This window comes from Gymnoscopelus microlampas, assembly GCF_963454915.1.
Source record: "Gymnoscopelus microlampas genome assembly, chromosome: 9".
In the NCBI taxonomy this organism is placed as follows: Eukaryota; Metazoa; Chordata; class Actinopteri; order Myctophiformes; family Myctophidae; genus Gymnoscopelus; species Gymnoscopelus microlampas.
The window spans coordinates 45,264,489-45,289,203 of NC_139946.1; the positions used below are offsets into that span (position 1 = coordinate 45,264,489).

Sequence of the window (24,715 nt, forward strand, 5' to 3'; positions counted from 1 at the left end):
CTAAAAGTGTATTGATAGCTGCAAGTTGTGCCAAACAGCGCTGTCCGTCCCTCAGTCTATCGTTGCCGAAAATGGCAGATCTACAAGCTCACAACGTGGTGCGAACAGACGCAGTGTGAGCTTGGAGATCGGCCATGTTTGGTGCGTGACACCGTCGTACGATGAAGTATACATTGCGCTTTTAAAGTGACAGTACACACATTAACCGTTTCTTCAATATTATTTTCCAAAAGTAAAAAGGTCACTTGCCTTCTGTCTGTTAGAAAAGTACTGTATTTGAAGGCCCTAGTAAAATGTAGTGCAAGTGATATATTTTGGTTAAAACAAAGAAAAAAGAATAGAAAAAATAACTATGCATTTTTTGTTTATAAAAAGTTGAAGAGACATGGAGATTTTATAGTAATTATTACAGTACTATTCATAATATAAAGCCATTTAACACTTATTGCACATTATATGAATGGTTGTTTTAATGATAGGCAAAAATATTTTTTACTTTTGTCATCTTTATTTAATTTTAGATAGTGGTCAGCCACAAACTCACTGTCACAACTGGCCAATAAAAAAAGATACCGGTTCTGTTCAGAATTTTTCGCCTCACGTCTTTTTTCTTAATAATAGAAAAAGATCGATAGTGGGCTCGATAAAAGCTCGGTTCGATAAGCAGGCTCGATAAGGTGCTCATTATCAATAAAAATTAACGAGCTCCATCCCTACCCCCTACTCTATATTGTCATTTTTTTTTAAAATAGCAGATCTACTGTAGATCTCACAGCGCCTCGCGCTGCGAGGCGTTGTGAGCTTGTAGATCTGCTATTTTTGGCTTAAGTTCTCCTCAGAAAAGGGATGCTGGGGTTCAAGTGGTTCATGTAAAAAAAAAAATCATATCACACAAAGATTTGGCGGAGCCCCTTTAGTAACCCTGAGGACCCCCTAGGGGTCCCGGACCCCCTGTTGAAGACCCCTGCATCAGATGAATGTACAGGTTGATCATTTGGAAGAGAAAGTTTTCAAGGGAACATAATAGTCTTTCTCTCTGCCTTTCTCACTCTCTCTCTCTCTCCCTCCCATCCCCCAGACTCCAGGACAAGGTCCAGGAGACCATCGAGGCCTTGCGTCTGGCAGGGATCAAAGTGTGGGTGCTGACGGGGGACAAGCACGAGACGGCGGTCAGCGTCAGCCTGTCGTGCGGACACTTCCACCGCACCATGAACATCCTGGAGCTGCTGCAGCAGCACGACCACAACGAGTGTGCCGAGACACTCCGCAGATTCACCAGAAGGTACGGTAGGGAGGTGTGTGTGTGTGTGTGTGTGTGTGTGTGTGTGTGTGTGTGCGCGTATGCGTGCGTGTGTACTTGTGAGGACCTTAACTTTGTGATTTACTGTGTTTCTAAAAGACTATAAATCAGGGGTGGGCATTTTGGGGGGGCCTGAGATCTACTTTGCCCTTTTCCAAAGCTGGAGAAATCTACCATCGCCAGCCAAGCAGACAAATGACCACCTTTAATCAGAATACATTAAAGGGATAGCTCACCCCTAAATTTACTTTTTTTTTTCTCTCTCTATTAGTCACCCCATGGAGACTTGAATTCATGGATATGTTTTTTGTTTTTGTCGCATTCCTAAGCCAATAATTTGAATACCGGCTGCGGTTCCAGTAGGAGACACAAAGAGTCTCCTTTGTGTCTCTTACCGGAACCGCTGCCTACCGGTCCGCTGGTCATCAAATTATTGGCTCTGGAATGCGCCAAAAATGAATGAATGAATTCAAGTCTCCATGGGGTGAACTATCCCTTTAAGTAAATAATCTGATATTAATAATACACTTTAACATAAAATAAATAAGTCAATAATTTCATATCAGTGATGTAGATACTGACTATGGTATGAAGGTGAAATGTTTTATTAGTATCAAGCAATGATACAAAAAATATATGCCACTGCTCAAAATAATTAACACTTTGATCCCTTAATTCTTTTGAGCAGTTTTTGTACACAGTTCATGAAAACTCAAAGTAATTAAGGGATCAAAGTGTTCCCTACATTTCTTTGAGCAGTATACAAATACCTCATAATAGCACTTGAGCTTGTAGATAGATCGGCTATTTTTGGTGAAGAGATTTGGTGTAGACTGAGAAAGTGGTCAAAGTACAGTTGTAACTCACATCCAGTTCTCTCAGACTCCAGGGGTTTCTTAGCTGTGTTTCCAATAGAACATCATGGCAAATGATGTCTGTGACTTTTATTACCTTTGAGCTCCCCACGGCTGTGGATTGATGGGTCATAATCTTGGATTAGCCTTGTGATGGGAATGAGTCAGGGCTAAGTGTTGCCATGGTGACCAAAAGTTCCCGCCCCACCCCCCACCCCCCTCCAGACATGAACACTCCCTCACACAGAGCGCTGATTAAGAAACTTTCTCATTTAACTATTAATGACTTTTCACATTGCTCTCATTTTTAATTAACCCATATAGACCTGAGGCCAACTCTAAAAACGCCTTCTAAGGTTTTTCAGGAAACGTATAAATAAAAGAATGTTGCTATATATACTGTGTGTGTATATATATATATATATATACTGTTTATAGCAGTGGTTTTCAACCTTTTTCATGGCAAGGAACCCTACATTTATATACATTTAGCCGCGGACCCCCGTCTGAAAATGTTTTGTGCCAGGGACCCCCAGAACAAAGATTTGAGTTAAAAATGTTCGCTTTAAAAATATATATATTCAAAGATATGCACACATTTTCAAGATGTTTCAAAAATAGCAGATCTACAAGCTCATAGCGCGGCGCTCGGTGCCGTGCTATGAGCTTGTAGATCTGCTATTTTTTCTGGGTACCCCCTGGTACCCCCCCCCCAAGGACCACTGGTGGTCCCCGGACCACTGGTTGAGAACCACTGGTTTATAGTAACAACTACACTCATTGCTGTGTTCACTCTTCTTGTCTCCCCTCTCTCTCTCCTCTCTCCTCTCTCTTCTCTCCTCTCTCTCTCTCTCTCTCTCTCTCTCTCTGAATCTCTCTCTCTCTTCTCTCCATCTCTCTCTCTCTCTCTTCTCTCCATCTCTCTCTCTCTCTCTTCTCTCCATCTCTCTCTCTCTCTTCTCTTCTCTCTCTCTCTCTCTCTCTCTCTCTCTCTCTCTCTCTCTCTCTCTTTCTCTCTCTCTCTCTCTCTCTCTCTCTCTCTCTCTCTCTCTCTCTCTCTCTCTCTCTCTCTCTCTCTCTCTCTCTCTCTCTTACCCTCTACTCTCTCTATCTCCCATCTCTCTCCCGCTGTAGGATAAAGGAGGACCATGTGATCCAGCATGGTTTAGTGGTGGACGGGGCCAGTCTCTCTCTAGCGCTGAGGAAGCATGAGAAGCTCTTCATGGAAGTGTGTAAGAGCTGCTCGGCTGTGCTGTGTTGCCGCATGGCCCCCCTGCAGAAAGCAAAGGTACAGTATAGGCAGCCTCCTCCTGTCCCCTGGGTAGACTAGGCTGTATATTGTCCAACCATCCAACCGGTGGTGCCAGATTTTGCGAGAGAAATAAGCAACCAGGTCTATGAAAACAAGCCCAAAAGAAGTGACTAGGCCACCTTAAATACTACAAGCTCACAACGCATCGTGTTGTGAGCTTGTAGATCGGCTATTTTCAAAATTGTTAAATAAAATATCTGGTACGGGGCTCCCTGGCACAAAATATTTGGGGGTCCATGACATGAAAATGTTTGAGAACCATTGGTTTAAATAATAATAATAATAATACAACATTTGAAACAAGCCCAAAAAAATGCAAACGGCAACCACCAATATTTACAAGCAACTTTACAGAAAAAAAGAACAAAAAAGAAATTGCTTGTAATAAGCAAACATGGCAACACTGGCTCTCACTATCTTTACATTTTAGTTGAATTTATTTGACTATTAATTATATCATTATATCATGATAATTATATCAAGCCCTGGTTTTTGTTATACTGTCATGTTACAAGGACAAGCTGTACCACACCAATAAAAAAATAAAAAATCACACCCAGTCTGAAGTGGGCCGTGTGGTCATCACAGTGGTCATCACAGACCCATGACTAACTTAAAAAAAAAACATAAATGTGTTTTTTTTAAGTGCATAAAAATGTATAGGACTATGCACATGTGTCATGTGTCTCGCTAGCCAATCACAGTGCAGCAAGTGGTCATCACAGTGATGGAAGCTCACTTAAAGAAAAGTATAGATTTGCATTGAATGTGTAGGGGTTAGGGGTGTACAATGGGTGGCCAATCACAGTGCAGGGTTAGGGGGGTACAATGGGTGGCCAATCACAGTGCAGAAAATGTCAATGTCCCAACCTCACATATAGGGGGCGGTTACACCGCCCAAAAATCTTTCTAAGTGTCCAGGGCCCTCGAGGAGGTGGGCGCCTGCCTTCCTGCCTCCGGGAATTTTCTTGCAGGTGCCTGGAAGGCCCACCTGTGCCATCGGATAGTTATGCCCAGGACAGAGGCCTCTTCCTGGGGTAGCGATGAGTTCAGCAAGGCCCAAAATCCTGGTTCTCAAAAAAGTTGAGATTTTCGGCCTGGGGTCCCCCAGGGGGTCCCCGGTGACCTCTGGAGCCCATGCAGACACTTAGAAACATTTACATTTTTTTTGGAGAACCATGATTTTGGCCCTCGCTGAACCCATCGCTACCCCAGGAAGAGGCCTCGTCCTGGGGTAGCGATGGTTCAGTGAGACCCAAAATCCTGGTTCTCAAAAAAAAATCTAAAATATTTTCTAAGTGTCCAGGGCCCTCGAGGAGGTGGGCGCCTGCCTTCCTGCCTCCGGGAATTTTCTTGCAGGTGCCTGGAGGCCCACCTGTGCCATCGGATAGTTATGCCCAGGACAGAGGCCTCTTCCTGAGGTAGCGATGGGTTCAGCGAGGCCCAAAATCCTGGTTCTCAGAAAAGTTGAGATTTTTGGCCGGGGGTCCTCCAGGGGGTCCCCGGGCACTTCTGGAGCCCATGCAGACACTTAAAAACATTTTAGATTTTTTTGTGAGAACCTAGATTTTGGCCCTCGCTGAACCCATCGCTACCCCAGGAAGAGGCCTCGTCCTGGGGTAGCGATGGTTCAGCGAGGCCCAAAATCCTGGTTCTCAAAAAAAAGTGTGAAGTGGGTGGTGTGGTCATCACAGTGGTCATCACAGACCCATGACTCACTTAACACATGTGTCATGTGTCTCACTAGCCAATCACAGTGCTGAATAGAGCCAAATCTGGGTTGAACATGATTTGTGGAGCTTCCTCTGGTGTTATGATCGTGGACTTCATTAACATTTAGGAAGTATTTAGACAAATACAGGGGGATCCCAATGTTGTGGTGTATCTTGAAGACCAGGCCCATAGCAAGCATGCTGTACTCTGTCCTCAACCCTAAGCCATCCAATCCTAGCAAAATGAGCAGGGGTTAGATGAATAACATAAGATGAACAGAATCAGAATCAGAATCAGAATCAGGTTTATTGTCACATCACAGGTTTACAAGGTAAAAAAGTGGGTGAAATTCGTTTTTGTACAACACTCCCATCGCAACGTTAAATTCCGTAGAAAGAAGAGTGGGGAGAGAGAAAAAGAAGAGGGGTAGGGGGTTAAGTGGGAAGGAGATCAACAGAGAACAATAGAAGGCCAAAAACAAGTTATCTACATATTTACAAAGTACCTGAGATAAGAGACAAACTAAGGTGCCTGAGCATAGCAGCAATGTATGTATACTGTGCATGATATACTTATAGACGCTAAGGTGCTTAGAGAGAAAAAGAGCGCAATAATAAAAAATCAAAAAAAAGTTTGTGCGTTATACATGGGGATTAAGGTGCAGAGGGTCAGTGCGTGTTCACCTAAGGGTGGACTGACCCTGGTATAATACGCAAGTAGCTCCATGAAGGAGAGCAACAAAAAGTAATCTTTAGCATTTTGACTAAAGCTTTTGCCACAAAGAGTACATTTAAAGCCCTTTCTCCTGTGTGTATCAACATGTGTTTCTTAAGATTAGCATTTTGACTAATGCTTTTGTCACAAACTGTACACATGAAGGTTTTTTTTTTTCTCCCGCTGGTATGATTCCTCATAAGTCCAAGTCATTTTCCTGAATGAAACATAAAGTACCGGAACATATTGTACATATTGTAACATAATCATGATAGCATAACATCATTTCTTCCCCATCCCCAACCACTGACTAAGCACTGTCTCCTCATGTGGTTGTTTTGTGTTCAGGTGGTACGTCTTATAAAAACGTCCCCAGAGAAGCCCATCACACTAGCTATCGGTGATGGAGCCAACGATGTCAGTATGATACAGGAAGCCCACGTGGGCATAGGTAAGCACACACACATACATTACATCAGGGGTCTTCAACAGGGGGTCCGGGACCCCTAGGGGGTCCTCAGAGTTACTGCAGGGGGTCCGCCAAATCTTTGTGTGACATGATTTTTTTTTTTTACATTAACCACTGGAACCCTAGCATCCCTTTTTCTGAGGAGAACTTTAGCCAAAAATAGCAGATCTACAAGCTCACAACGCCTCGCAAGCCGAGGCGTTGTGAGCTTGTAGATCGGCTATTTTTGGCAAAGACGTATAGGTGTAGAGGGGAGAAAAGAGCAGGCCAAGTTAAACAAAAAAAGTTTAATCTGAAACACAATTTTATACAATATAGAGGGGGTCCCTGCTCCATCTCTCTCTCAGCTAGGGGGTCCTTGGCCTGAAAACGTTGAAGACCCCTGCAGCACACACACACTGTCTGTGTATACACGCGGGACTCCCTCTTTCCCAGATGTTTTGCCCAGGTGGGCGTGGTTTTGAGGTTAGGTTAAAGGAGTAGGTCACCGAAAAAATGACTTATTTTCTATCAATTACAGACTCTTTGAGTCTCCTTACGGAGACATTAACATCTTTCCGCTGGTCATCAAATTATTGGCTTAGGAATGCGACAAAAACAAAAAAATCTCCATGAATTCAATGCTTCATGGAGTGTGTAAGTGATAGGAAATAAGTACGTTTTTGGGTGAACTACTCCTTTAAGGCAGTGGTTCTCAAACAGTGGGTCGGGACCTATTTGTGGGTCACGGACACATTTTTATGGGTCGGGAAACGCTTCTTATTTAAAAAATATATATATTTAAAAATGTTTTCAATTTCTTTTTTAGGTTTAGGCATATAGCCACGCCCACCTGGGCGAAACACCAAAGAAAGAGGGGGTCCTGTATACACACACCCCCAAGTGTTTTATACTGTAGCAGAATGTCATAATTTCGTGTGTGTGTGTGCTTGTGTGTGTCTTCTAACAGGTATCATGGGTAAGGAGGGTCGTCAGGCCGTGAGAAACAGTGACTATGCAATAGCCAGGTTTAGATTCCTGGCTAAACTCCTGCTGGTCCACGGCCACTTCTACTACATCCGAATAGCTACGCTTGTACAGTACTTTTTCTACAAGGTACAGTAAGACTCTGCCACACACTCTGTTGGTCCTCCTGCCATTACTGAGAATAAACCAAATCCAAAACATGTTTCAGTGTGTGACACCATTGTATAATGACAGAACATAAATTAAGCATAATACCTGTGCCGTATAGACTATAGTCTAGTTTTTATACATTTCAATGTGCAAAAATGCTGAATGATTTAACCCATTGAGACCTGGAACGCATCGGTGTCATTTTTTGATTTGAGCTAAAAAAGCATTATTTTTCACTTTGGCTATTTTTGAAAAATCGTTACATTTGTAACTCAGATCTTTGCTTCTGGGGGTCCTTGGAACAAAACAATTTGAGATTAGGGTCGGCGGCCAAATACATACAGTATCATTTTGGGGGTCCTTGACATGAAAAAGTTTAAGAACCACTGATATAGAAACATACGTTTTTTTCAGAAAACTGTTGGTATTTAGAAGACATTTGTAGAATCGGCTTCAGGTCTTAATGGGTTAAGGTCAACTATAATGTATCTATACTTGACTGTTTTTTATTTGATTGATTTGTTATTATTAAACCATTTAGGACAGTGAATAACACATTGTTAGTAACAGTCATTGCCCCTGGCACTGGGTTCTACATGCTGTTGTAACTAATCTCCAGTGTTGCACTTTATTTGTCAACCAACTCTTAAGTGTTCATGTGTCTCCTTGTCTCTTTTTAGAATGTGTGTTTTATCACACCCCAGTTTTTATACCAGTTCTTCTGTCTGTTTTCACAACAAGTAAGTCTCTTTATGTGTCTTTCTTACGCTGCACCCCCCCTCCCCTCTCGCTGTCTCTCTCTCTCTCTCTCTCTGTCTCTGTCTCTGTCTCTCTCTCTCGCTGTCTCTCTCTCTCGCTGTCTGTCTCTCTCTCTCTCTCTCTCTCTCTCTCTCTCTCTCTCTCTCTCTCACTGTCTCTCTCTGTCTCTCTCTCTCTCTCTCTCTCTCTCTCTCTCTCTGTCCCTCTCTCTCACTGTCTCTCTCTCTCTCTCTCTCTCTCTCTCTCTCTCTCTCTCTCTCTCTCTCTCTCTCTCTCTCTCCCTCTCTCTTGCTGTCTCTATTTTTTAATCTCCCTGTCTCTCTGTGGTTTGATGTCGTACAGTATCTCATTGTCAGACCTTTTTAAAGACCTTTTTTTATGTATTTATTATGCACTAAGCCAATGTTGTGGTTTCATTCTGCAAATATGTCCATAAAGAAAGAAAGAGAAAGAAAATCTCCAGTAATCATTTGATTTGAGTAGCTGTCCTTTTTTAGGACTGCTACTCGAGAACAGCTGATCCATATAATTGCTTGTATTATGAATTGGATGCAAAACTTTGGATGCAATAGTTTCTGCTGAGGGCGGATTCAGACTAGGGTCCACTTGCCAGATGTTGTGATTAGTGTGAACGCTGTGTAGCGTACCGTACTCCGGTAAACTGTAAACCGTCTGGGCACCTAGACTGGTAATCCAGCCTGACAGCGTGTCGCGGGTTCGACTCCTGATCCCGTCGACCTTTGCTGCATGTCACCCCCCATCTCCCCCATTTCCTGTCAGCCTATTGTAATCTATAAATAAAAGGCAAAAGGCCAAAAAATATCATTTTTTTTTAAAGAAAAAAGACAGTCAGCGTGCACTGCTTAGTGTTTGGTTGTGCATTGTTGTTCTGTAATTATTACAACTCAAGATAACGTCAGGAACACAGTCAAGCTTTATTATTCGCTCTAAACTCTTGACAAGTGACTCTTCCTCTGTCACATGATGTTCTCTATCTCCCAAAGCCCCATATAGTCTACAGCGCTCCCTTGTCTGGCAGCTAAGTACCATTACAGTTGAATTGAAGTGTACTCGGGTACGGAAAAAACATTGGCCAGCGGGGGAGAACAATTGTACTCGGGAACAGTTGGAGTCAATCAGACCGAGTGTGAATCCGCCCGAGAAAGATTGCATTGAGCTGCAGCCAGAGTGACCTCCTGGCTGTCATTAAAGTGGCACCGGTTACACCAGTCACTTCAGTGTGAAATGGCTGTGGTCCATGTAATATATGGACCACATATTGTGACTTCAAAGATTTTCCACAATAGTATTGTGACAACATTTTTAAGTCACATCGCTGAGCCTTTCACAATTATTACATAATCGTCTAATCACAATTATTTTGCATAATTGTCATTGTTGAAAGATTTTCATACATTTTCAATTTTTCAATTTTCCAAAAATAGCAGATCTACAAGCTCACCACACGTCAACGCGTTGTGAGCTTGTAGATCGGCTATTTCCACAATTGTTCTAATATTTTGAAAGTACAAAATTATTCAATATGTCAGTTATTTCTTTATATATTTCAGTTATTTTATTTCCGTTTACAAAGCCTAAAAGAGAAACAGAATTTGTATTTGTATTCATATGATCCAATGTTCAATGCCAAAACCACAATTATGTTTCTGACAATGAATCTGCTCAGCTGGGCATAAGGGCTTTGGATATCTTTGGTAATGTGTAGAATGTTGACGTAAAGTGTGTCTTTCTTCGTTTCTAGACTCTGTATGACAGCGTCTATCTGACGCTGTACAACATCTGTTTCACCTCTCTGCCCATCCTGGTGTACAGCCTGTTTGAACAGCTGGTTCATCCACATGTGCTACAGAGTAAACCTGTCCTGTACAGGTAAGCCTCGCCCCAACCTTTCAGCTTTGCCCCACCTCCATCTACCACTGGCAATGGCATGTACAGTAGTTGTATTTATATCGTTGCTTTTAGGCAGAAACCTCTTCACTCCAGAGACAATATAGTAATGACTTTGTTGTCAGCAGGCATAATGGTATTTCACTTGTTGTCAAATGCCATTTCAGAAGGAGCTTACTTTTTTTGTACTGGGAATGCACTTATTTGTCAGAAATGGTCTATGGTGCCTCCGGAATCAGTGTATATAGCACTACAGGCTGGAAAACTTTATAAAACAAGGAATAGTTCACCCAAAACATGACTTATTTTCTATCAATTACACACCCCATGAAGCCTTGAATTCATGAAGATTTTTTAGTTTTTGTCGCATTCCTAATATAAGCCAATAATTTGATGACCGGGTCATCCTTCAGTAGGAGACCACCGGTCACAAATTATTGGCTCGGGAATGTGACAAAAACTAAAAAATCTCCATGAATTCAAGGCTTCATGGGTTGTGTAACTGAAGCCATTTTTGGGGTGAAATACTCTTTTGGGATTCACTATACTCAAAAATGATGAGTGACTGCACTGCTACAGAATACATTTGTGACAATTCTCAAGGCTACTGTGTGTGTGTGTGTGTGTGTGTGTGTGTGTGTGTGTGTGTGTGTGTGTGTGTGTGTGTGTGTGTGTGTGTGTGTGTGTGTGTGTGTGTGTGTGTGTGTGTGTGTGTGTGTGTGTGTGTGTGTGTGTGTGTGTGTGTGTGTGTGTGTGTGTGCGCGCGTGTGCGCGCGCCTTTTACAGGGACATCAGTAGGAACCGTCTGCTGTCCTTCAAGAAGTTTCTGTACTGGACATTCCTGGCCTTCTGTCATGCCTTTGTCTTCTTCTTTGGGTCGTATATACTGATGGAGGACACCACGCTCATGGGAAATGGACAGGTGTGTGTCGTTAGTTACTGTATATACTAATTATAGGCTTTTATTCTTGAGTTTTTCTCATGAATGCGCTCTACTCTATTAACCCATTAAGACCGGGAACGCATCTGTGTCATTTTAAGATTTCTTTGGCTATTCAAAAATAGCAGATATACAAGCTCATAGTGCGGCACCGAGTGCCGCGCCATGAGGTTGTAGATCTGCTATTTTTGAAAAATAGTGAAAATTTGTGCAAATCTTTGAATATATACATATTTTGAAACTCAAAAAAACCCCTCCAAACTCCAGTCCAAGACAAAAATAGCAAGACTCACCATCTCCCGTTTACTTCCTGTATCTATGTGGAGTAGGCGGATGCCTTTTTTAGGAGACCAGAAGCTGGTTATGATCATGATTCATTCTAATGGGAGAGTGAACGTGAACACAGCTTCAGAACCTTTCTTTAGCCTCATTGTCACTGATTCAGGCGAAAATCTACTTTATCATCGACCTTTCTCTGTCCCAGCAACACACTCCCGCGGGATCTGGCACCAGTAGGGTGCTATTGGGTAAACCTTGGACGTTGAGATTTGCCGTCAGACGCAGGCGCCCACTTAGGAGACCATCTGTAGGATTTGTGTACCACTTCACCTCTAGTGGCTCCAATTGGGATGGTGTATCTTCATAAATTAAATCTTTGACAGAGTGCCGTGCTATGAGCTTGTAGATCTGCTATTTGTTTTTTTAAATTGTGTGCAAATCTTTGAATATATATATATTTAGTTTAGTTTAGTTAGCGAACATTTTAACTTAAATCTTTGCTTCTGGGGATTCTACAAATGTCTTCTAAAACAGTTTTTTGAAAAAACCTATCTAACTATATAAATGGCGAGCGACTTCCGCACCCTCGGTGCGACACCCCACAGCTCTGTTATCGAATAAACAACGCACCGCCAGACCACATGTCGCCAACTCACTCGCCACGGCGGCCGCGCTGAATTTACGCGTCGCGTAGGGGACATCTCATTGCTCACTACACCTTTTCCACCGCGCAACATAATTAATTCTACTCACCAAATGTCGGACAAAACGGAAGGGGAGGCAGCTTCGTACCGTTTACCGTGCACACCGCCGACACCGCACGGCGACGGGTTTCGCCGAAACAACACGAGCGGCCGCCATTGCACTCTGCCCATGTCCTCCACAACACCACACACACAGCTCCTTTGCTTCAACCCCCCCCCCCTTCTTACGTACCTCCTTTGTTCCACCCAGGCCGTTACTTTCACTTCACTCATGTCTCGATCACAATATGTCCGTCCTTCACGTGCCATGTTCATCCCAAACACAAAAACAAACAGCCACGGCCAGTCGGCCACAGCACAGCACGCTGCCCAGGCTAATGTGGTAAACAAACCTGCCTAGGTTCATGACACCACAGGACTCGACAGTGATGTCATCATTATGCAACCCGGAAGTACAAATACCAAGGATAGGTCAGTGATGTCAGTCGGGTTGCCAAGTTTGCTGCCAGGTTTTAAAAAACAAGCGACAGAAACAAGCAAACCGTGCATGAAAAAAAAAAAAACTGCCGAAGGGGTCCGCCATGTTCCAGGGGGGTCCCCGGGGGTCCCAACACTCACAGGGGTCGGCGGACCACCAGGGGGTCCGCGGACCACCAAAGTAACAATCACTATTAACATTTTTTCCAATTTTTTTTTTTTTTTTTTTTTCTTTTGGACACTTTTACTCCGGCGATTTGGGTACCCCAATCTACACGCACCCACGCTGGGCCCCGTGCGCGGCTGGGGTTGAGGGGGGCGTAGAACAAGAAATTTTGAACAAGAAATCAAGCTCTCCTATTCGTTACTGTCTCACCTCTGTGCTCCAGACTAGCTGACACCTTCTCACCCACACAGTGGGGGGTTCCATTGTCTTCTAAATAGCCATTAACATCTCAATTGCACTCTGCGCAGTCAGTGAGCCCACATAATGTTGTTGTTGTAGGCAGACACAAACATTATAAAATTAGGCTAACTTGTAATGGTAACTGCAGATTCTGTATGTAAAATCTTTATTTAAAAAAAGCGTATAAAACAGCGCGATCTGTAGCGTCACACATTAAACTCTTCAGTGAAACATGGAGCCTATATGAACCACTGAAGCCACTGTCTAATTACGTGACTCCAGGGTTAGGGTTAGATTACGTGATCTCCATTGTGCAAAACACATGGATATCTCTTGACAAACCAATATTATATTATATAATATTCACATTATTGTCTGAGCGTAAAGCTCTCATTCTATCAGCTGTTCACGCTGATGAGAAAGCGTCTCCTCTCCTGTCCCTCTCATCTCCTTGTCAGCGTAACAAGTGAACACATCGCTATATGTTCCACAAATGTGCTCATTCCTGCGCTAAATATCTGATCTACAAACATAAAACAATCGCTGCCTGACGAGCCATATGCTTGTAGATCACATCTGTTGGCACAGCATTTTAAAACAGCGCGATCCAGTAGCAAATACTCTGTACACTGCAGTGAAAGGGTTGCCAAATTTTGCGAGAAAAATAAGCAGTCAGGTCTATGAAAATGTTACTGCATGCATTGTGCCCTAAGAAAACAGTGAGGCATGAAACCATTGCATTGTAAATGGGGTTTATATCCGAGGCAAATTTGCAACCCCAGTCCCTGGTTAGACCTTTCTATATAAATATTTACCTAATAAAAATTATCTACAAAAGGACATGCATGAAGCTCTAATCTAAACAAGTATGAAAATATATTTATATCTGCAAAGTAACTAGTAGCCTAACTAAAGTTTTCAAATAATTGTAGTGGAGTAAAAGTGCAAGATTTGCCTCTGAGTTGTAGTGGAGTAGAAAAGTATTACCATTATAATGTAATTATATATATCATTATAATAATAATAATAATAATAATAGAAAGACGCCCAAAGTCGCTTATAATAAGCAGACATGGCAACATAGAATAGTTGCGCAGCAGCAAGTCTGCTGTCTACGGGCCGCTCTGTGGGGGGTCTCGAGGTGTAAAGTGCTCTAGGGAGGGGGAGAGAGGGGGAGAGCGATCAATTTAGCCGAAATAAAACGGCTGGGATGGGATACATGGTATGTATTTCATATTTATAATGAGTTAAAAAAAAAAAAAAAAACAGAGATGGTTTGAAACATATATTTAGGAAAAGTCATGAAAGGGGAACTTTCTCAGAGCTTCCTGAGAGAAGTTAAGCCACTTTCAATTCTCAAAATCGGTCCCATTGATTGCTTAGTCACGGAAGTGTTAAAAGAGTATATTCAAAGATTTGCACACATTTTAACGATTTTTCAAGCTTGTATATCTGCTATTTTTTAATAACCAAAGACATTTAAATGACACAGATGCGTTCCCGGATTGAATGGGTTAAGTCATTTTCTGTCTGCTTTCTGACAGTCTCAGTGTATTTATTATGATTATGATTATGATTATGATTATTATTATTACCCTTATTATTATTATTATTATTATTATTATTATTATCTGTTTGCCAGGCGGTCTGTATGTGTATGTTTTGTGCCAGGTTATAGTGTCTCTCTTATGTTGGCTTCTCTTCTCTACCTGCGTCCCTCTCTCTCCTGAACTCCCCTCTCCTGCCTTATCGTATCGTAGAGTCTTATCTTACTTTCTGTCTGTCACCGTTGCAGTTTGGGATTTCAAACCTCTCATCTCAACTCCTGTTGCTCTTTCTTGCTCGTCTTTTCTTCATCCTTCTTTTTGTTCATATCTGTTCTTCTCCTCCTCTCTTCTACGCTGTGCATGTCTTCAGATCTTGCGAGCTAACAGCCAGCTGGTAAGATGAGTGTGCTTTTTTTTCCTCTCTGGTTGAATCCGTTACAATTTCTGTTCTCAACGAGATGTTTTCCTTGACATATTTCCTTGTTGACGATGTTGTAACATTTGTTTTAAATCATTTTAAATACTTCCAGTCCAGTAGAATTTGACTGTAATTAATCACAAATACATTAGCAGCACTGGCTCATTTATTGAAAAAACAGTGAAATAGCTTGTTGGATGGGAGCCTTTTGGGACGCCAAGTACAATAACAGTACACTAAAAAATGCAACAAATACAGGCTCTTGGCATTTGCTTTTGACCTACTGTAAATGAAGCCTTAACATTAATTGATTCTAATAGTTTCCTATAGATTTTTTATTAAATTGTCACTGTCAGAGTGACAGAGACTGTATTTTCATAAATACACCATTCTATTCACACAGGACCATGATCTTCCTCAGCATTTGGTATTGTAATTTTTGTATTTTTCTTTCTTTTTTTGTTTTTTTTTCTTTTAAATGTGATGTGTGTTGATGTGTAGGTGTTGGGAAACTGGACGTTCGGTACGCTGGTCTTCACCGTCATGGTCATCACTGTCAACCTAAAGGTACAGTACATGTACAGTCCTAAATACTACTAAATCAATAGTCTATTAGTCCTAAAAAAATGTTCAGTCCCTTAAAATTATCCATAATAGTTACAATATCTTTCATGTAATTCATATATTTATTTGTCGTCTCTTGTCGGGTGGAAACATGTCCAAGACTTACTTTTCATGATTCAAATTCAAGTAGCAGATCTACAAGCTCGAAACGCGTCGCTTCGCGCCGCGTTTCGAGCTTGTAGATCTGCTACTTTTGATGCATTTGTATGATCAAGTAGGGCATCGATTTACAAAAAAAGTCAAAACATGGAGATCAGAGGTTTCTGCCCGACAGCAATGAAAATATTTTTGAAATATTTTGAAATCAGAAAAGCAGTTTTCCAGGCCTGGAAAAGGTTTGAAATGAATCAAATGTTTTGGAAAATGTTTCGATTTTCAGAGTTTTTGGCAATTGATTTTGTTCATGAAAAACATGTCCCAAAACATAGTCTAGCATTATGTGAAATATGTATAACATGGTAAAGTGTAGTGCTGTGCTACATGAGCTGCAGCATGTCACGTGACAAAAATAATAGATTCACAAGCTAACAACACGTTGCACTGATCCACGTTGTTAGCTCGTAGATCTGTTATTTTTGTCACGTAACGCCTTTGCTCGAGTCTTTCTCGGTGCATTGAAAGCACACTGGTGTAAGAGCCTCATTATTAACTCATTCAGTGCCAATGAAATAAATAAAAAATTGCGAACTGTGCCAGCAATGTTTCAATTTTCTTATACCTTTTTCAAGTAGTCACATAATATTTATCTCCAGTATAATCGATCCCCTGATGGGTGCTAATCACTGAGGGTTGCACTGTGTGGTTTCACAAATGTCAACGAGGTCATTGGACCTTGTTGACATTAATTGTCTGCCTTTTGAAAATAACATAACATTGAAAAATACATAGTAAAAAAGTGCTCAGGGATACAGCCTTTTTCAGTAATAAGTTAAACAAGAAGTGAATGGAGCAGCAAATCTTCAAATGATGATATCTTGGGTTCTGAACGTTTTTTTCCCCCCAAAAAAACATATATATATTTTTTTTCATAAACATATCAAACACGCCATTGGCGAGTTGCGCCATTGCGGTAAAACACGTGAAACACGTCAATGGCACTCAATGAGTTAAACCGTATGATTGCTATTGGCCTGGAAGTGTGGTCAAATACTTTGGAAAAGTTATGGTAAAGTTTTGAAAATGTATTGTTAAAGATGTGTGGGAATCCTGGATATACACAACACGTGTGCTCACAGCACCAACTGGTAATATCCAGAATGTTGAAATGTGTGCAGCTGGTCTGCTGTCACCGGGATGATTCAGTAGGTTGCAGAAATGCATCTCTCTGTGGGGCCAAGCCAGCATCAAGCTGTGTAGTAGAGAGATGAAGATGTATTGTTTGCAGCAGTGATATGAAACCACTGCTGAGGTATTTGTATGATGTCAGCGGCCATTAGCTGCAACAAGACTTGTTTATTAGTCGCTGGTTGGGGGGGGGTGAAGGTCTTTTTCTACAGCATTGGTTCTCAAACTTTTTCATGTCAAGGACCCCCAAATTGACACTTATTAGCCCGCGGACCCCCATTTGAAAAGATAACCAGGGACCCCCATAAGAGAAGATTTTTTACGTCTCTAGCAGTGATTCTCAACCATTTTAATTTCAAGGACCCCCAGTTTGACATGCATTAGGCTACGGACCCCCATTTAATGGCATTTATATCTCTGGGACCCCAATTTATATTGTAAAATCAATGTTAATTTAACTCTGAGAGTGTACAAATGGAACCAAATGGACCCGTTAGGGTCCATTTGGTTCCATTTGTACGCTTTCAGAGTTACAGACCCATAAGGGTCCATTTGGTTCCTATCCATCATTTAGCTGGGGACCCCCTGGAACCCCCTCAAGTACCCCTGGGGGTCCCCGGACCCCACTTTGAGAACCAATGTTCTACAGCACCCATACTGTAGGTGCATTGATCTACCTCTCGCAAACCACGTATAAATCAGTCTTTAAAAGCCTGACTTATACTTTGCGTTGCTGTCTGTGTCGCATGACGGAAATAGCCGATCTCCAAGCTCACAGCGCGTTATGAGCTTGCAGATCTGCCACCATGTTTAAATCAGACATTACAAACCCCTCTCGCTCCCTCCCTCATCCCTATATTCTCACCGTTCCACCTTCAGTACATTTCTCTCTCCTTCTTCCCTGTGTGTGTGTGTGTGTGTGTGTGTGTGTGTGTGTGTGTGTGTGTGTGTGTGTGTGTGTGTGTGTGTGTGTGTGTGTGTGTGTGTGTGTGTGTGTGTGTGTGTGTGTGTGTGTGTGTGTGTGTGTGTGTGTGTGTGTGTCAACAGTTGGCGTTGGAGACCCATTTCTGGACGTGGATGAACCATTTTGTGACGTGGGGCTCGATAGCCTTCTATTTTATCTTCTCCCTTTTCTACGGAGGAATCATCTGGTGAGAAGGAGAACATCTTGTTACAGATGTACAGAACACAATGTTGCTTTAGAAACCTGACAGGTGCTATATGCCAATGTTGATTTCGTCGACTAAAACTATGACGAAAAATGCTCGTCGACTACCTTTTTTCACTGACAAAAACTAAATAAAAAACGAAATAAAAACTAAGCTATGATGACTAAAACTAAGACTAAATATATTGACAATTTTGTCAACAAATAAAAACTAGACTAAAATGTTAGTGAGGGACTAGTGGAGAAGAGATCCAGTAAAACTAAGACATGTCATTTTATGTTTGGTTGCGCTCGGGTGTTGCGCTCTGAAAATAGCAGATCTACAAGCTCACAACGCGTCGCAGCTTGTAGATTTTTTTTCAGCATGCAAAATGCAAAAAGAAAAGTGTAAAATCAGCCATTACGACGCCATCAAGGCACCGACAAAATACATTTTAGTCGACTAAATCAACTGTAGATTTAGTCGACTAAAATCTTATGATATTTAGTTGACTAAAACTATACAAAAACTAAAACATTTCATATGACTAAAAAAAGAAATGGAATTTTATTCAAAAGACTATGACTAAAACTAAATCAAAATTTTCTGTCATCTTTAAAACATCAGCACTGCCATAAATAACGGGATTGTTGAGTTTGGGTGGTTGAGTATAATCGCTCTTTGAACTCTTCGAAAAGGTCGGGATGTTTGTCTGACAATTACACAGCTAATGTGTTGCCTCCCTTTGCCAAACACACCATTGCACAGTGACGCCGCTGTTTACTGGCTCGCCTTTTACATTCACTTCAAATGGTGTTGTTGGCGCTACTGCTGTAAAACGTAGCTCAAAACGAGATCTTTCTTGGCACTTGATTCTCTGGACAACAGTCAAGAGGTTGGTTAACATTAGCAAGACTAGGGGGGTTTTCCATTAGTCTGACTTCTCAATAGTGAGACAAATGGCCTGGGCCGCGGCGTGGTGGTCCAGGCACCCTATAGGCTGCAATGTCAGCCTGACAGTGTGTCGCGGGTTTGAATCCCGAAGACCTTAGCTGCGTGTTACTCCCCCCCCATCTCTCTCCCCATTTCCTGTCAGTGTAATGTCCTATCATTAAAGGCATCAAAGCCCAAAAACATCTTTTTTTGTTTTGTTTTAAATAGTGCGACAAATGTTAGATTAGTGTAAGGTTAGGTTTAGGCATAGTTTTTGTGAAGTTAGGATTACTTTTTTGTGAGGTTAGGATTAGGATTACTTTTTTGTGAGGTTAAAGCCGTACTTGGTAAATCCCAAAATAACGTTTTTTTTTAGCAACCTCTGCTGGTCACTACCAGTGACAAACAGGAAACTGGTGCATTTCCGTTTCCGTTTTCCGGCCGGAAATTTTAGCGGGAAAGACGCCCCTGTCTACTTTCTATAGAAAATGTGCTTATAAAAGGCTTTCGGGGGTGAAATTCATGGAATGGGTGTTGTGAAACATTTGCCACTCACAAAAGATATACAATTTAACTTTAGTTTTTTTGAAAAAGTTACCTAGTATTACTTTAAGGTTAGGGTTAGGCTTAGTTATAATGCACACGCCGCACCAAAGGTACTTTTTGAACAATGGACCGTCTGACTAATGCCAACGGCGCCAGCAAAACACCAGAATCACCCTAATGTCTCCCTCCCTCCCTCCCTCCATGTCCCAGGCCCTTCCTCCACACCCAGGACATGTACTTTGTCTTCGTCCAGCTGCTGTCCAGCGGCTCGGCCTGGCTGGCCATCATCATCATCATCATCCTCTGCCTCTTCCCCGACGTGGTGAAGAAGGTGTTCTACAGACACCTGCAGCCCACCAGCACCCAGAAGAGCCAGGTAGGAGATGATACACAGATGGAGAATAAATGGAAAGAGAGAAGTGTGGACCGGGAGAATGCATGGTCTGGTACAGCAGTGGTTCTCAACCTTTTCAGGCCGCGACCCCCAAAATAATCATATTTTAACTGGGCACCCCCCCACCCTGATTCCACAGATAAATGTTGTGAAAATAGCCGATCTACAAGCTCACAACGCCTCGCAATGCGAGGCGTTGTGAGCTTGTAGATCTGCTATTTTCAAAATTGTTTCTTTCTTATGTTATTCGACAATTTGGCCAATGTTTGACCAGTTTTTATAGTATAGCTTGTTGATTACTTTTGATGCAGTAATGCTATTCTTCCTATTTATTTATTTTTAGGTATTAAAAAGGTCTTAAAAGTCCTTGAATTGTCACTTTACTGTCATTTGGGGACCCCCCTAAAATCATGTGGGGACCCCCTGTGGTTCCCGACCCACAGGTTGAGAAACACTGTGGTACAGATAGAGGGAGGAATGGATGGAAGAAAGGGAGGAGAGAAAGAGTGGTTGTCAGATAGAGTGTGAAAGAGAGGCTTTTTACGGGCGTAAAAAAGTATCACTTTTAAGTGTACTTACGAGCATTTCCACAAACATTGTGACATTGTGACTTTTGTTTTCTCTCTCTCTCTAATCTGAGTTTGTTCTTTGGTACAATCAAAATGTATCTATTTTTGGAAACATGCGAGAAGACATTAGGTTACTGGCTTCTACTTAGAATGACCTTTATCACTTTGTGAAAAGTCAATTACAGTAAGAGCCACATCTCAATGAAACAAAGTGTTTCAGGTCAGGAACAGAAAGCATTCATCATCGGGTACATTTGGGACTCTCTTTCCGAAGAACAAAAGTAGAAGTATTTAAGAGAAGTGTTCTGAATGAGGCCCAATGTGAGTAAGACATCTGGTGCAGTTTTCATAAATCAAAAACTCTTAAGGTGGAGGCTATGTGTATTTTATTTATAGGCTATGTGTATTTTCTTTGTTTCCCACATGATGTGAAACATTTGTGAAGGGAACTTTTAACATTTGAATGTCTGTGTCAATCATTTAAATAGATTGTGGTGCTCTTCCCTCTTATTTACAGGAAGAGCAATTCAATTCAATGTTATATCAAGTGTCAAATCACAACATGTAGAGCAGAGACCCGACATTGTCCCACCCTGAGCAAGCAATTTTGCGACAGGGGCAACGAAAAAACTACCCCTTAACTGGAAGAAATGTCAGGCAGACCCAGACTCTAGGGTGGATGGCCATCTGCCTCGACCGTGTCGGGGGGGGAGAAGAGAGAGAGGGAGAGACAGAGAGCAAGATGATAAGCCTCCCCCCACACAGAAGCTTTGTCCCTTACTTTCTCTCTCTCTCTCTCTCTCTCTCTCTCTCTCTCTCTCTCTCTCTCTCTCTCTCTCTCTCCCGCACGCACGCACGCACGCACGCACGCACACACACACACACACACACACACACACACACACACACACACACACACACACACACACACACACACACACACACACACACGCTGCATTTACACTTGCGGTGTAAAGTGTAGCCAGCTACAGTACATAGCTGCCAAGATGTCATTGAAGTGTTGCTCAAGCCGCACTGCGTAAAATAAATAGCACAGATAACTGGTTAACTGGTTTCTTTCTTTTTACGGAGCGGAGCAGGAATTGTGGGGAGAGAGAGATAGGCAGTGGAAACGGTGAAACAAAACATTGATTGACGCTTCACTGCGTCATTGGAGCGCTGGAAAAAGTTGAAGCCAGCTCAACTCTTTTTTTTTTGCAGCGCGTCACAGCACATTCATCACAGGTGTTGGGCGTTTGCTGCCGCTAGTGTGAACCCAGCGACACACACACACACACACACACACACACACACACACACACACACACACACACACACACACACACACACACACACACACACACACACACACACACACACACCACTTCCCAGCACAGCCTTTGTCTGAGGAAGAGCTAGATGCCTTTGGTGTTATTATAGCAAATTACCTATGATTACCTGCACGATCCAGTATGCAGACTTTATTTTTCTATTTTAACGCGTTCTTCTGCCCAGCATCTTTTGACTGTATATGTAGTTTGGATGTGCGTGTCTTTTGTAAACAGCAGAGAGTTTATCCAAACACAGAAAGCTCATCATTTTCTTCTCTTCTTGTATCTCGCATTGAATTAACCTTTCCTCTTTTCAACTGCCTTGTGTTGTTTCTAACCTTTGCCTTGTTTCGTCCTCTTTATGTGTGTGTGTGTGTGTGTGTGTGTGTGTGTGTGTGTGTGTGTGTGTGTGTGTGTGTGTGTGTCCTATCCTCTCCTTGCCTCTGGATTTGTTACCCTCTCCAAATGTGTGTGTGTGGTCGCACCCCGATCCCTGTGTAGAAGTACTCCAACCGCGTGGCGATAGGTGATGACTTCATCGCTCTGCAGCCTCTGTCCAGAGCCAAGGGCCAGCTTGGCAAGATTAGGTAGAGGGGCGTCCTGGGCTCAAATACACTGTATTACATCCTCACTGTCAGGCAGAAACCTCTTATCTCCATTTTCTAACTTTTTGAGTTTTTCTCGTAAATGAATGACCTACTTGATCCACACTACAGCGCCACGCGAAAGCATCCAAAGTAGCAGATCCGCAATTTCGCGCCGTAGTTCGAGCTTGTAGATCTGCTGCTTTTTGCTACTTTTAAATTTGAACCCTGAAAAGTAACAGTTTTGTACAGGTTTCTGCCCGATACAGACGATATAAACCACAGGAGTGCTTTGTTCAAAGTGTTATTCATCGTTGGTAATTAGCTGAACAAAAAGGCGTCTCAAACCGTTGCTTGGATTCAGTCGGTATAGGAGAATAACGGTTGAAAAGAAAAAGCGTATAGTCGTGGTGACTAAACCATTTTTTATAACTGTAAATATATACCAAACTCATATGTGACTGAAATCTCTCTGTTAGAGACATTGCTTTGCAGAAAAAAAGCACTCCTGTTATCTGGATTGTATCCGTTCAATGTACTGAGGCCTAGTTCCCACACTGATGTACTGAGGCCTAGTTCTAACGCTGGCAGCATGCAGACTGTCAGGCTAGATTTGCATAGGAAGAGAATGTGCATGTGACCCAGATCTGTGTTAAAGCAATAATGAAAATAACCTCACCACTAGGGATGGGACGATATGAACATTTCACGATTGTTGTGACCAAAATAATACGATATTATCGCGATATTCAAAATATGCTTAAAACTCATAGCATCCGGCATCCATAGTCTGGGGTGGAGCATTTGCCAAAAGTTGCGACGCGTTGTGAGCTTGTAGACCCGCTTTTTTTTTGGCAAAGAGATTTAGAGAGTGAGAAAAGACTATATGAAGTACGTTCTTTACAGGTGTGTTTTGCTAATTCTAGAGGGTTTAAGACAGTGGTACCGCGTGTGCAGCTCGGCAAAGGTGAATTGATCCCAGTGTATGACTGAGGACAATTTCACGATAAATTAAAATCTCTGCGATACGATTATTGTGAGCGTTTTTTATCACAATAAACGATTATCGTCCCATCCGTATGACCACGTACGTAGGGTCACCATTTAATAAGATCTTCTCCTGGGTAAATCTACCTTCTTATGCTTGATTTATACTCCATCGTATGACATTACGACGCAACGCTTTATGAGCCATGTGGATGGGCTTGTATTCGCCATGCAATGCCCTCACACGAGGGCATTGCATGCAGGTATAAATCAGGCTTTAAATCCTCCCATTTCCTTCCTTCCTTTACTTCCATTTTGTTCTGGTTTCTTATATATTTCTCTTACTGACTGAGGTAAGGAATCCAAGCCTTCTCCCATTGGTTAGATCCTCATCTAGAGAGACCAGTGTCCTACGGAGGTGCTTTCTCATCCACTTGACTCGAGATCTGTGACTGTGCCTTTAACATCCTGAGAAGTAAACCAATCAGAAACGGGGGGCGAAGGAGGAAGATTTGGAGGGACAGCTTGTGTGCTATAGTGTCGGAACAGGGCCTCGTTGTTTTGTCTTGCCTGCTGCGACTGCATGCCCCGGACATGTCAATCAGCGAGGATGTGGTGTTGTAAACGCCTGCATGTGTGGACATCCCACTTGGATGCCGTAGTTTGCACCCGTTGAATGTCTGGCATTCTCCGCGGAACGTTGACCTTGTGAGACCTGCTTTAATCACCGCTGTCTGTCACACCGCCTCCCTAATGCACGAGGGAACGGAGCAGGAGGACCACAGCGAATGAATAAATGCACGCTGACTAAGGTGTTCTGAAAGCATTAAAGGATCCCGACTCAGTAAAACCTATAGTGGTGTGTTTATCTTGCCGGGGGGGGGGGGGGGGGGGGGGAAGCATGTATTCTTACCGTTCTCTTAACTCTGGTTGAAGGATCATTAATTGTTGTAAACAATGCGTTTACATCAACTAACATCTTCCCCCAGGTTAGAGAAAGTGGCCTCATGTTTTATGTGCTTTGTATGTATCGCACGTCACAGTGGAGTAGAGCGTTCCTCTTTCTGAAGCATGTGCAGTGTAATCTCTCAAGAACAGATTCCGACCTGCGGTGGAATCTGTCGGAGCGGTTCGTCCTAACCAGTGCGCATTGGCTAAAAGTGGGCGTGCCTTCAGATCAGGAAGTGGGCCGCGCTTTACCCAATCAAATGTAGTGGGCGGGATTCACGTGTCCATCCACCATGATCCACCCTCCCCCCCTCGAAACTAGCCGAAACTAATTTAACAATAGCGTCCTCGGAGCGGACAAAACCACGGAAAGATATTCACATTTTAAATTACTCTTTCATCATAGAAACAAGTGGGCTTATAACCAAAACCATCCATGTTCTCTGGGAGA

At 42.4% G+C, this 24,715-nt stretch overlaps 1 protein-coding gene across 1 annotated transcript in view; it reads left to right on the forward strand.

Moving 5' to 3' along the window:
* The window catches only part of atp11b (ATPase phospholipid transporting 11B), a 96,866-nt gene that overhangs the window by 54,513 nt on the left and 17,638 nt on the right, over positions 1-24,715 (forward strand). Inside the window, exons 19-28 of the mRNA XM_084066603.1 lie at positions 1,079-1,282; positions 3,289-3,442; positions 6,242-6,344; positions 7,312-7,457; positions 8,159-8,218; positions 10,000-10,127; positions 10,932-11,067; positions 15,418-15,483; positions 17,872-17,975; positions 19,662-19,827. Coding sequence (XP_083922729.1) covers positions 1,079-1,282; positions 3,289-3,442; positions 6,242-6,344; positions 7,312-7,457; positions 8,159-8,218; positions 10,000-10,127; positions 10,932-11,067; positions 15,418-15,483; positions 17,872-17,975; positions 19,662-19,827 — 1,267 coding nt within the window. The remainder of the gene's footprint in view (positions 1-1,078; positions 1,283-3,288; positions 3,443-6,241; positions 6,345-7,311; positions 7,458-8,158; positions 8,219-9,999; positions 10,128-10,931; positions 11,068-15,417; positions 15,484-17,871; positions 17,976-19,661; positions 19,828-24,715) is intronic.